The 13,822-nt window shown below is 41.1% G+C and overlaps 1 protein-coding gene across 3 annotated transcripts in view; it reads left to right on the top strand.

The window, feature by feature from the left end:
• The window catches only part of LOC133468398 (estrogen-related receptor gamma-like), a 30,354-nt gene that overhangs the window by 4,343 nt on the left and 12,189 nt on the right, over nt 1-13,822 (top strand). The window contains exons 1-5 of one of the 3 annotated variants that reach the window (XM_061754255.1): nt 3,455-3,759; nt 5,118-5,237; nt 9,309-9,527; nt 11,326-11,483; nt 13,040-13,156. In XM_061754255.1, the coding sequence (XP_061610239.1) occupies nt 3,704-3,759; nt 5,118-5,237; nt 9,309-9,527; nt 11,326-11,483; nt 13,040-13,156 (670 nt within the window). In that variant the 5' untranslated portion in view covers nt 3,455-3,703. Of the gene's footprint in view, nt 1-3,454; nt 3,760-5,117; nt 5,238-9,308; nt 9,528-11,325; nt 11,484-13,039; nt 13,157-13,822 lie in introns of those variants that run through there. The other 2 variants (XM_061754257.1, XM_061754258.1) reach the window with 2 other exon arrangements.

Below are 13,822 nucleotides of genomic sequence, written 5' to 3'. Positions count from 1 at the left end.
ATAAAAAGGCTCAGTTTTGATTGACATGCTAGAACTCCAATAATTAACATTGTTAAATTAATAGTTGACAAAAGTGAGCGTTATTGTGTTTATGAAGGCACATTTTTGTGTTGGATCTTATTAGATTGTGCATGTTGTGCTACCTCATGTTGTTTATTACAGACGTGCTGACAGGCAAGCAGCGATAAACAAACCACCTGTGGACAAAGAAATTAGATTTTTCTGCACCGTGTGTAATCCAGGCTCCTATGTGTGGGTGTGTGTTTATTATTAACCGTTGTACATGTGGAAAAAGCAGGTGTGGTGTGTAGGAATTTTATTACACAAACAATATGGCACATTTGAAAACAATATTTTACAAAATACAAATGTAAAGGGAATTAATCCGTTCTAGTGTCATCCGCTTGCCATCATAAAACCTTTGAGTGTACAGGCAATGTTTTAATTACAATGATTCTCTGTCATACAAGTGGGACAAGCACTTAACCACTGTAGAATAAAAACAAAATAAAGAGTGCTTATTATCAAATGTATTCATGTGTGCCGGTTACTCCAGACCAGTTTTACTCGTCCAAGTTGCCTGTAACAAATTTTGCTCTGACCAAGCCCCTTTCCATCTGTGGCAGGCAGCACTTTGAATGACACAGTGATCCAATCATTTCAACATCCTTCCACAAGGGAGCGGCACAACCCAGACATTTAGTGTATCTGCAGCAGCTCACGTGTCCTGTTACCCTTCTTTATTTTCATGGACCTCCATCAGTAGGAACACATTGAGCTCCCTAAGGCCATCTAACGTGGTGAAATGTGCTTTTTTTTTTTTTTTTTTTTTTTTTTTTTTTTGTAGGAGTATACTGTGACCCGTCCTCAGATCCAATTCAGTACAAGAAAAGTGATCCGATTCCATGTGGCCATCCGTCCACCAATCTATTCCATTTACTTTTATCTACTTTAAGTCACCCAACTGTAACTAATGGGCCTGACTTACTTTATTATGGCGTAGTTTTATTTTTGCTCCGTCTCTCTCCTTCATTTCCGCGCTTAAGCCGCCTTCTGGGAAGCCCTCCAGTGTGTGTCCGTGTGTGTTTGTTTGTGTGTGTTTCAGCTGCCATGGCAGTGCACTGACACAATGATGTTTGCACACACTGTCAAGACTCTTTGCCTCAGTCTCGCTAATTGACGGATGGCTGCGAGTCGGCCCTAAACTTAAGTGGATTACACTGACTAGATCTGCATCCTGACGCTCCTCTGTGTGTGTGTGTGTGTGTGAGTTTCCATGCTTGTGTTTACATAATCGACAAACACAAGCATTATCAAAGCAATTTTCCCTATTGAAATGAATTGAAATACCGTTTATCCAAAACTGCCACCATTTGGATGATTTCAGTGTTAACAGCCTGCTCCTTGCAAGTGTTCTCGTTTTGCATTTGTGTGTTTGACTGTTTGTCCCAATCACGGCTGAAAGTGGATTGGCAGCTTTATTTCCCCCCCCCACACACTTCACTCAAGTGGGGATGTATTTAAAGCTCGCCGGTGACTCAAATTTTGGCTCCCAATACAAAGGGGAAAATCCACCAAGCGACGACTTTGTAACTCAAAGAACTCAAAGTTTGCACATACGTAAATCCAGCTCCCGGTTCGGCATTTATGAATTTACCTATTCAGAGATTTTTTGGTGAATTTATCCCTTAATTTTAGCATTTTTTAAAACCCAATCTCCCAGTTATTTGTATTTTATTAGATTTTATTATTTTTTTTTAATGACGTTTCGGCATTTTGGCATTGACCTATTTACAGATTTTTTGGTAGGGACCTATTTACCGTTATTCACAGAAACCCCCGATAATGTGCATCTTTTCTTTTCTTTTTTTTTACCCAATCACCCACTTAATTGTGTGTTTTTATTTGATTATTATTATTTTATTTTTTTAGCCAATCCTGTATCTTCTCTCCGTCTTTCAGGCGACATCAGGACAGCGCAGTTTGTAAAGCAGGCTTGACTTACTGACTTACAGCCAGTGCAGTACTTTGAGCTAATCAGCTATGGCCATGTGCCTAATGTGATGCTTTTCACCATCCGTGCATATGCACGCAAAGCGAGAGGCGCAGTAAGTCACGCTTGGCACAAACACACAAGGATGAAAAAAAAAGATGCACGTGTGCAAATACACAATGATCTTTTAGCACTAGCTATATATACTAACACTATCAATAGCATTATAAATAAATGCTGAAGTAAGGATCGGCACACAGAACATAGTCTTAAAAATGAATATGCAGTTTTACCCCACTATTTTGCAGTTTTAAGCAATCTGTCTCTGGAAACCAAACATCCCCTGCCACCGACAAATATACTTTTTTCAGCTGGTAGGCATTGAAGAGGGTCTTGCCCAGCTTGTCTGTTTAAGTAAACCACTGTAATGACCAACAGATCCCTGAAGATGGCAGCATTGCATCACTTTGGATTTGAGATCAATACAGCTTTTGAGTAGAACAAAAAGATTAGGAGGTCAATCTCTGCTTGTCACTTCAATTATGAGGGAGTAAAATGCCAACACGGATATCGGACAAGTTTAGGTACCTGAAACTCAGAGTACGTATATGTATGGTAGAAAAAGATCATGTATCGCGGTAGGTAGTAGAAAGTGTTTGTTGCAATTGTGAGAAAAGATGCCATGTAAAAAAGCCTGTGACAATTCAGTTCAAGCCATGCGGTGAGTCAGCATCACTCACGGCGCATTTGTTAGTTGCACATCTGTAAATAAATGATTATTTTTGTCGTCATCTTGTTTTTGTTGTTTTAAAGTTTGAGGCTTCACAAAAGCAAAAAATTATTAGTATCAAAGTCTGTTTTGCGTGACACGTTTCTTTTCACAAAAAGCTCTTTTTCTCTACTTTTTGGTCAGAAACCATGTGTTACTGCTGATTACTAAAGAACCAAATAAGGTAGAAACCAACCGTTTTTTCTATTCTTTCTTTTGGTCGATCCAGTGCTTATAATGTTACAGAGCGCAATATGTTGTGGGTCTTGAAAGATCAGTCAAAAGGCTCGAAAACGCCTGGCAATATGGTGAACTCAAACACTCTCAAAACAAGTGGCAGTCCCTCCATCCATCCATTTTCTGAGCCGCTTCTCCTCACTAGGGTCGCGGGCGTGCTGGAGCCTATCCCAGCTATCATCGGGCAGGAGGCGGGGTACACCTTGAACTGGTTGCCAGCCAATCAAGTGGCAGTCAATGAGTTTAAAAAATGTTTTTATCCGGTCTCGCTATATCGCAGATTTTAGCAGATGTTTTATCATCATTTTAAAGTAATAGCTGTAAAATGCTAACCATGTGCAGTCATCTCTGCCGCATGATGACATCCTCCTCCTCCTCCCTCCACCTCTTTGACTTGATCCACCTGCTGACTGCCATTGGCTGAACCGAGAGCCAATGGCACGCCGGCAGGGTGTTGAGCAGAGGGGAGGGGTGGGCCGTTCAAATCGTGCAGCCGGACCTTGACCAGGGCCGTCTTTGCTCAGACACCGTTGTCACCCGGGCTGGTAGCATCACAACACTGTGGACTGGAAAAGGGGAGTCATAAGATTGACAGGAAGCTTGACAGGAAGATAGACTGATGACCACTTAGTTCTTGTTTGTCCGGACTGAATAAGAAGAGCTTTTTTCCCTCACCCGCTCGGAGCATGGTGGCATAAACCCACATGGATTTAGTCGACCTCTACCTCCCCGAGTGCTTCACCTACCACCCTGACGCTCAGTGAGTACGCAGTATCAAGGTTGTCATGCATAGCCGTATAGTTGGAAAATACAATAACAGTAGCATCATTAATTTACAAACCACTGCTATGTATTTCACTGGACCTGGACTTGTTTTTCTCATGCATACGGAAAAACAAATTTGTGCTGGGGTGGGGAAACTTTTGTACTCAAAGGCCATATTTGATGTTTACAATGCATATATTAGCCAGGTCATTTCAAGGGGGAAAAAAAATCTGTTTAATTTCGTTATTATTTTTGTGATGTAGAAATGCAAAGTGATTGACAACCAAATCCTCTGAATTCACAAAAAACACACAAACGGCACAAGTTCAGTTTACTGGGTCCTTGGTTTACGATGGAGTTCCGTTCCAACCGTGGCAACCTGTCCCAAATTTGTACGCAAGTCAGAATGCACCATTGTCTAAGTAACCTATGCCAATGCAGTAGTAAAGGCATAATTACAATCATTATTTGTGTGGAAAAACTGTAATTACAACGGTGCTTACGGTGCTCTTGTGCTGCGTCACGATTTATTCTTAGGCCACTGCGCTAACTAGTTCATTGTGCACCCTTCGTAGCCTTGAAATTTCCTATGTCGGGACTATCGTAAACTGAGGACCTTCTTTATCTATCTTATCTAGCTTTCCTACCAGAATGCCAAGTAGTTTTGATACTTAGAGTGGATCTAGGATCGACACTTGTGGAACACCACTACTATTCTACTGGAAAGGCAAATAACTAACATTTATGGAAAGTGCTATGTAAAAATCTGTAGACATCCTATAGAACCCTGCGATGAAATTACGGCTATTGAGCTACATGGCTTTCGTTCATCTTTAAGTCAAGCTATTTGCACTAACATAGAGGTAGTGTGTGTTAGATTGTTTCTCTGTTTGTCCTCTTGTGGAAGCTAAGCTGGAATTTTTTTCCCACCCTGATGTGGGGGTTTGTTTGCAATGGTAATAGTTGTAATGGTTACAGTTACGCGACCTGCTTGTTTGTTGATGGTGATGGCGAATGGGTAGAACCAGTTTGGTGGGAAACGAGTCCCACGGTGGCTGGTTTTTAATAGCAATGGTAAACATTTTCTTTGGGGCATTTCTTTTAAGTGAATAACTGTTAATGATTACAAAAAAAAAATAGGATTTGGGGGGAAAATGGCTTGTAGCAGAAGAAGAATGTCCAAAACAGTTGTAAGACGTACAGGTTGGCTGATTGTTGTTAACATTTGAAAAAACGGGATCGAGAATGGGGAGAAAGGGCAGTGACGGCCGCAGATGACTCTCCGTATACGTATGCCTCCTCATGTACATCACCCCCTAACCCGGAATGGCATGCTATCTGTGTTCCCTGCAGGTCCGAGCCGTGGCCACGGCTGGCAGCTCATCTCTCAAGTAACGGCTTCATTTCGAGCTCACTAGGCGAAAGCTCTTCGGGCTGCCTTGGGGTGCCACTGATGCTCACCCCCATTATTAGGTGCAACGCTTTACAAACTAGATAAGGCAATTTCTGTAGAAATCGGAATGCGGAAGGGCTGATGCTGAACTGAAATGTTGTAGGAAAACAAAGACTTGTTGGAATCTATCAAGAAATGTAGAAGTACATGACTTGAGAATTTTACTGTAACAATTTGGGAATTTTGAAAAACTCGTTCCCAAAATATCCTGAATGAGCTGAACATTTTGAAGTTGGAATGTGTTTAATCATTTCAGAAATGTTCACGAGCCTTACCTATTTCTTTATGGAAAGCATGACGAATTAAATGTATTTTTGATTTAATTATGATACATACCGAAAAGCCCTGTTTATCACGGCGAATATGTTCTAGACCAAATCACGATAGGTGAAAATATGCAATATAGACAGTCTCTATAATATTTAAAAAATACTTCTCTTACACACTCCAAACACATTTAAACTTGTTAAAACATACTTTTAAAAGTATTCCTCAGCTTCTCGCTTCTTCTATCCATCCATCCATCCATTTTCTGAGCCGCTTCTCCTCACTAGGGTCGCGGGCGTGCTGGAGCCTATCCCAGCTGTCATCGGGCAGGAGGCGGGGTACACCCTGAACTGGTTGCCAGCCAATCGCAGGGCACATACAAACAAACAACCATTCGCACTCACAGTCATGCCTACAGGCAATTTAGAGTCTCCAATTAATGCATGTTTTTGGGATGTGGGAGGAAACCGGAGTGCCCGGAGAAAACCCATTCAGGCACGGGGAGAACATGCAAACTCCACACAGGTGGGGACGGGGATTGAACCCCGCACCTGTGAGAACTGTGAGGCTGACGCTCTAACCAGTCGTCCACCGTGCCGCCTCGCTTCTTCTAACTGTCATGAAATGGGAGACTGTCGTAGAACAAACCGAGGAAACGAAAAGAAGACACTCGCTTGCGCAGCTCTCCAAATAAGAGGCAAAGCGTGCTTGCTTCAAGCTGTTTGTTGGTCACCCCAACTTAAGGTTTACTATAAAAATGACATACAGTAAAACAAAAGAGAATTAGATATTTCAAAACCAAAATATTCAACCAAAGCACATCATTTCGGCTAACAAAAGTCAACTAGCTGTCATCGACCGGCTAAGGAAAATTTGCATTGTTGGTAACTATTAACCTTAAAACTGCTACTCTAACACACACGAATCAGCAACACATACATAGTCTGCAACAATAGTCACAGGCATATATGAATCATTTTGATACTTACTAATGTAATTTTAATCAACGGCTTAAAAACAAATGTAAAAGAAAGTAGGTATATTACATGTCATTTTTTTTTGGGACTTTGAACTTGGGAGCTGATTTGCCTTTCACATCGACTTTGCGCCTCCCATTTTTCCCTCACTTCCCTCCCATCTGGCAGATTGTTTTGTCCCCATTGTGCCTGCACTCGTTTGAAAGTCAGTGTTGCCTCCTCTCATGTGCAGGTTAATGATCCATGGCTGGCTTTCCTCCTTGTTTTGGGGAGAAGTGTGCTAACTTTGATTTACGGCCGCCCGCGTCATCTTTTGATGGGCTTTTATGGTGATGATCACATGATCTCTTCATGCCATTTCATTAGCACAACTACATTGTTATGCATTCTAATGGCGAGTCGGCGTCTATATCTCCACGTATATGTCACGCACTTGACAAGGCAATGCGGACGCCGGTGATGGATCGCCAAGGTTACCGACAAGTCCTTTTTTAATGGTCTCCGCTGTATTGTTTTTTTTTTTTTGTCTCAAAGTGGATTGGAAAAGGGGTGATTGATGGAATAATGCAGGAGAGAAATGCACCATATGAACACCCGAACTTGAGGACAACCGGTTTTAGTACTTCAAAGAACATTTGAGGCCCAAGTGTTCATCAAAAACGAGTACCCTTGAGTCCTCCCTGATACCGATTACCGATACTACTACTTTTGATACATCATTTCAATTAACGCAATGACATATGATTGCGCACAGACCTTTCCTTGTTTCTGACGCACATGACATGACACATTCGCCGATGTGTCAAACTGCCGCAGTTTGGCGCCAACTACTGGTGAGAAGGACTTAGTCGATGTCAGATCTTTTATTTATTTATTGGTTTGCCTTGAGTATCAGTGGCTGGTATCGGCAGCCTTCGCGTGGAGCCCATACCCTGAAATAAGGGTGGTATCGGTACTTGTCCATCCCTATGTGTGAATGAGTATAAATGTGAGTGAGAGTGAGTGTGAGAGGGAAACTATGTGACCGTGTGTGTGAGAGAGTGTAAGCAAAAGTGTGAGTGTGTATAAGCAGACGTGTGTGACTGCGAGGGAGTGTTTGTGTGAGTATGTGAGCGTGAGTGTCTGTGTGTGTGTGTTTGCAGTTTTGTCGAGGCGTCAGTAGCGCGTGGCTGCGGTTTTACTCAGGCGGCGGTTAAAAGCGACCAGACACTTTTACCACCAAGCAAATGACTTGTGGCCCACACTGCTCTGATTTACATGGCAGGAAGCAGCTTGACGTGTGTGTCTGTGTGCGCATGCGAGTGTGTGTGTTCATGTGACAGCAGAGTTTGTTTGGTTTTTGTTTTTTTCAAGTGGGCCTGACAACAAACAGTTGCATGCCGAACTCTGTCAGGGTGTTTATGAAGACACATGCTTTTTAATATGTCTGTCAGTGTGTGCGCGCGCATACGTGCGTGTGTCCCAGATCACGTGAATGTGAATGCTTTTGGTTTTTATTTTTACACCCACACGTGAACACCTGACGCCACAATGCGAGTGTGCGCGTGTTTTTGGGAGGTGCGGATCCCGCCAGCCCCACTTTCAGTCACAATATATATATATATATACCAATAGTTATGTCTTTTGAAAGCAGTTTTTGGAATGTGTTTTTCTATTGTCATGTTGTTCATGGGGTTTCAAGTGATTCCATTACAATATATGAAGAGTTCAAACTAGGGCTGCAATTAACGATTATTTTAATAATCAATTAATCTAATTTCTTTTTATTATTATTTTTTGATTCATTGATGAATCAGACTATTATTAGTTCTTTTTTATTCCATCCCTTTATTTGTTAAAAAACAGGACCTTATTTCAAGTTGACAGTGCAGAAAATGCACAAACATGATTGTTGGTCCCTAACATTTGTACGAAAATCGGCCAAAATGTTGATCATTGTTTTAGAGAAGGATAAATCTTATATTTTCTGCCCCTTTTTACAAGAAATATTTAAATTTCACATTTAAATTTCCCTTTTAGCTTTTTTATTTGTATAAATGTCTCAATCTTCTAAATGACTTTTAACCTTTGTCGCAGACCACTAGCTTAGTTAACCATTTCATAATTGTTTTATATCATTGATTTATGAGCTTTTAAAATATATTCATTTACCTTAACGCTCCTGTTTCTTTGAGGTAGTTCCATAACTTTGCACCTTTCAATACATTCCTTTCCACCACTTTGCTTCTAAATCAAACTGTAGTTGCTTATGCCTTTTTCAAACATTTAAAAAAAAGATTTATTGGTAAGACATTTTTAATAGCGTGATACATTGTTTGTAATATTTTAAAATCAACTAAATCCTGGAATCTCAATACCTTTTATTATATAAATACGCTAGAGAGATCTCAATGGGGACTGTGACTAATGATTTTCAAAATGCTTTTCTTTAAAATGAATATAGGTTGTGTATTTAGAAACAAATAAAAACAATTAAATAACATAATATGAAAAAAAAAAAAGAATAACCCATCTTTGTAACGGCAGAAATGCTCATCCAGTTCTTGCATTGGATGCCTTTGGAGTGTGGCGTCCTAACCGTCCCTAATGAAGTGTCCTGAGAGGATATCAAAATGGCGCTGATGCAGACCAGTGCATTTCCCTAAATTTGCTTGGGCATTTCCCCTCTTTGCAAGCAAAGCAGAGTAGTGGTTTGGCAGCTTGTTTGCATAATGTGGGCAATCACAAACTGCCGCTTGGATGCATGAATGCATGAATGCATGTTATGCTACTACTATACAGTAGTCATCTTGTCTTTTAATAACAAAGTCGAGGTTATTGATGGATCTTTTCTCTTCTGTTTTGCAGACATCTGGGCAGGATGTCGGCGAGGGGCCCGGACCCCCCGTGTCCCTCGTCCATCAAGCGGGAGCCGTCCAGCCCCGGCAGCTCCCAGGGGGACGCCAGCCCGGCTCTACCCAGCCCCGCCAGCTCGTCCTCAGACACCAACTCCAGCTTCGGCCCGCCGACCAAGGGCCGCTGCCACGCCAACGAGCTGGGTTCCGCCCACAACGGAGGGCCAATCAGGTGCGTTTGTTCGGTTTGGTCACGGCATTAGGTACACCCGCGCAATCTAATTACATCAGAGAAGTACTGATTAAACAATACATTTAGATTAAAGTATCGTGCTCGTGACTTGAAGTATTGTTCATTGTTTTTTCATTGTCTTCTTTTTATATATCGTCGCTGTCTAGTGGAATCCACTTTTCAGGAAATCCCCAAATTTTGCTTGAGTTACCAAACAGCAAGTTGGTAACATACCTTATATTGTTATCATATACCGTTTCGCATCAACATCAACACAACACCACGCCAAAATCACGTTCAATCGCTAATTTAATACGCGAAAGAAAACCACAAATTTATTAAGCAGTCAAAAAGCCTTCATTTTGTAACTTTATTTGACTAGGTTGGTCTCATTGAGGTTAAAAACCTCTTTTTCAAGAGAGACCTGGCCAAGACAGCCAAAAGCAAAAAAAAAAACACAGAAGTAACAGACATATACAAGGAAAATGAAACCAACATTTTGGATTTAACCATCTGTGCAAGCCATTGTTCAAACAGCTGAGCTAAAACATCAACATTCTATAGAAACTGCTTCCATTTATTTCATTATAGATTTCCTTGATCTTTAAGTCGTTCAGATTCCAGGATGTGGGTGCAGAGTACCCAAAAGCCCGAGCTTTGCAATGTGTAATGAGCCTCAACGATGAATGGTAAGCGGTATCGAGCAGATGGAGACATTGTGCGGAGGCATACTTGGACAATCACCATAATCTAAAACCCAGTTTTAGCTTCAGACTTTTCACAAGACACCATCCATCCATCCATTTTCTGTACCGCTTCATCCTCACTAGGGTCGCGGTCGTGCTGGAGCCTATGCCAGCTATCTTCGGGCAAAAGGCGGGGGTACACCCTGAACTGGTCGCCAGCCAATCGCAGGGCACATAGAAAAAAAACAACCATTCGCACTCACATTCACACCTATGGGCAATTTAGAGTCTTCAATTAACCTACCACGCATGTTTTTGGAATGTGGGAGGAAACCGGAGTGCCCGGAGAAAACCCACGCAGGCACGGGGAGAACATGCAAACGCCACACAGGCGGCGCCGGGATTTGAACCCTGGGCCTCAGAACGGTGAGGCAGATGTGCTAACCAGTCGTCTACCGTGCCGCCGACACAATACATGTTATTTCAAATTTAGGGAGTCGTCAATCTTTATGTCCAGGTATTTATGACAGTGTACAACCTCAATCTCCTTTCCATCGAGAGTAGAAAGCACAGGATCATTTTGTCTGGTCTCTGATCTGGTAAAAAAAAAAAAACATAAGCTTCGTCTTATCTGCGTTCAAAACAAGTTAGAGCTCCTGCAGTGTATTTTGAATGATCACAAAGGTATTTTGCAAATGTTCAACAGCTTGTGCAAGAGATGCAGTACACAATGGTATCCTCTGCATAAAGATGTTTTGCATTTGACACATTTTGACCAACATTTTTCACATAAATGGTAAAAAGTGGACCCAACACAGAACCCTGTGGCACACCCTTGAAAAAAATTATTCAACTCATTTTGGAATAAGACTGTCACATTACAAAATGTCGTGAATACTTTCAGTGCCGACTTTTTGAATTTTGCGGGGGAAAATCAATTTAATTAATTTTGGAATGAGGCTGTCACAGAACAAAATGCGGAAAAAGTGAAGCGCTGTGAATACTTTCCGGATCCACCGTATTGACATGAAGCGTTCTTGTATGGATGTACTGTCCCTAATTTTGTGAGCAGCAGTGTTGACATTCCCTGTTGTTGGTGTGCGTCTATTTAGGAGGTTGGTGGAGGAGGAGGCCCACGTGAAATGTGAATTCCTGCTGGGCGCCGTGGCCAAGCGTGTGTGTCTGGTGTGCGGTGACGTGGCGTCGGGCTACCACTACGGTGTCGCCTCGTGCGAGGCCTGCAAGGCCTTCTTCAAGAGGACCATCCAGGGTGAGCATGGGGCACACACATAGTCGGTTCATTCTCAAAAGATTCAATTCAATTGTATTGTACTTCAAAGTTAAATACAACTGAATGGCATTTAACAAATGCACTGAACTGCATAAAGACAAAGTTTCAGCCTTTGTGTTGCACAATTAGAGCATATAATTCAGTGAATCTTTTGCGTACCACTAGAGGGTGGCCACATATCAGTCGTGGCACATGTGCTACATTTTGAGAATCACTCATCTAGGCTGACTCAAAGTAACAAAAATAAACCAGTATACTAGCATTTACTGCAAAAGTGTCATCTAGTTTATTATTTTAGGTAAAAAAAAAAAAAATGCTGCAGCAAGCAATGTGCAAAAATAGTTTGCAGTTAAAAAACAACAAATTGTAACAATGATTTAAATGAGTTCACATATACAAAATGCACACATGAACGTGCACACACAAACCCACACACATACACAGAAACACAAAAACATACACACAGAAATATATATATATATATATATATATATACACATAAACACAAACACACATAGATGCACACGCACATGAACGCACTTTCAGACACACAAATGAACTCTGTGGGGTTTCAAGCTTACTCCGCGTGTTTATGGCATGCAGCCGCTAGAGCCTCGCTGGCCTGTCTCCCTGTTGTCCGCAAACGTGTTTACGAACAAAAACGAGCGCTTGTTTGGGGATAAACAAGTGCTAATCCTTCGGTTTACGCGTACGACACTTCTAGCTAGAATCCGTTTGCCAACGGCTGATGTCAGCCACGCTTTGTACACAGTCAACATGTTGACGTTTAGACTTAAACGCTCGATTTAACGTATGGATCTGGAGGAGTGCGTGCGCTCAAAATATGGACGCAGCAGGACCCATATGAGAAAGTGTTACTTTTTTTCCCAAAGGGATGTCAAAGTGAATAGAGAGAACGTACGATACTCGAGCACACAAGTTCATGATAAAACAGTGTTTTCTGTGTGAAAATATAGCATTTCTATGTAAAAATGTGGCACATTTGTAACAAAAAGATTGTATTCATATGTTAAATGCACGGCCTGCCAATGAATTAAATGAAGAATAAGAATATTTGATTTGGTAGATGTTTTCAAAGTAGAGTTCCCCATATTGAAAACCGTTTTAAAGCATTTTGACAGATGTATCAAGACCCACACAATATTTTGTTTTCTGACAATAAAAGCATTGACCCTACTATAGACTGAACCTCGACGCTCTTGTTTTACCTGAAAAAAACATAAACGCCAGTCTCTGCCCAAAAAGCAGAGAAAACCCGCAGAACAGTGACTCTCATTTCTGTGTGCGTAAATATATATATATATATATATTAGTCACTGTTATATACTGTATACAAACAGTAAAGGCAAGGTAATAACAAATTTAAAAGCAGCACAAACATGAATGTGAAAAAACAAGACAACCAGGAGTGACTTGACTGTGAACTGCTGTTGTGACTTTATTTTTATGGGATTTTAGTCTCCGAAAAAGAAACCAGCAATAGTGCTGACTGAGAGAGTGTTGTTGTCGTTCAGGTAACATCGAGTACAGCTGCCCGGGCTCCAACGAATGTGAAATCACCAAACGAAGGAGGAAGTCGTGCCAGGCTTGTCGCTTCGTCAAGTGTCTGGCCGTCGGCATGTTGAGGGAAGGTGAGCCACAAAAAAAATACAACAACAAACCAAAAATGTACAGTGGTGTCACTGTATTTGTATTTTTTTAATTCGCTGGTCCGAGGGCTGTTCCACGCGCACATTGCGTTTTATGTGGTGCGGACCAGTGGTCAGGTGCTCTTGTGTGTGTGCGTGTGTGTGTGTGTGCGCTTGTCTGCTGACATATTGTTGTCCCGATTTAGAAATGACTCAAAAAGGAAAACATGAGCAATGGCCTACTGCAGCCGACCTCTCTTACACACACTGTAAAGGGTCACTAGGTGATTTAAAGAAAAAAAAAATTTAAGAAAAGGTGGCTAGTGCAGTTAAAAGCTTTGTGTGTGTGTGTTTGTTCATTGTATGCAATGACGACATGAATATTTTGTAAATATAAGTGAAAGGTAAAATTACAGAAATTTAAAACGTTAGGAGAGCAAAGATTTTTCTTGCAAAAATGAAGAAAAGTTCAAAATTATTTGAATGTTTTTCAAAATAAATCCATTTTGTTTAAATGCAGTGTTTTGTAACTAAATATACGGTTTGTATGGCAAAATACTGTGTTTGTTCCAAATATAGCTTTTTTTAAACAAATTAACAAAATGTTTTTTGGGGGTTTTTTTTGCAAAAAATTGCATCTTATAACAAAAAATATTTTCTTACAAAATA

This window comes from Phyllopteryx taeniolatus, chromosome 18 (genome assembly GCF_024500385.1).
Source record: "Phyllopteryx taeniolatus isolate TA_2022b chromosome 18, UOR_Ptae_1.2, whole genome shotgun sequence".
In the NCBI taxonomy this organism is placed as follows: domain Eukaryota; kingdom Metazoa; phylum Chordata; class Actinopteri; order Syngnathiformes; family Syngnathidae; genus Phyllopteryx; species Phyllopteryx taeniolatus.
The sequence above is the reverse complement of the archived record's forward strand: the minus strand, read 5'-3'. Positions and strand labels throughout refer to the sequence as shown.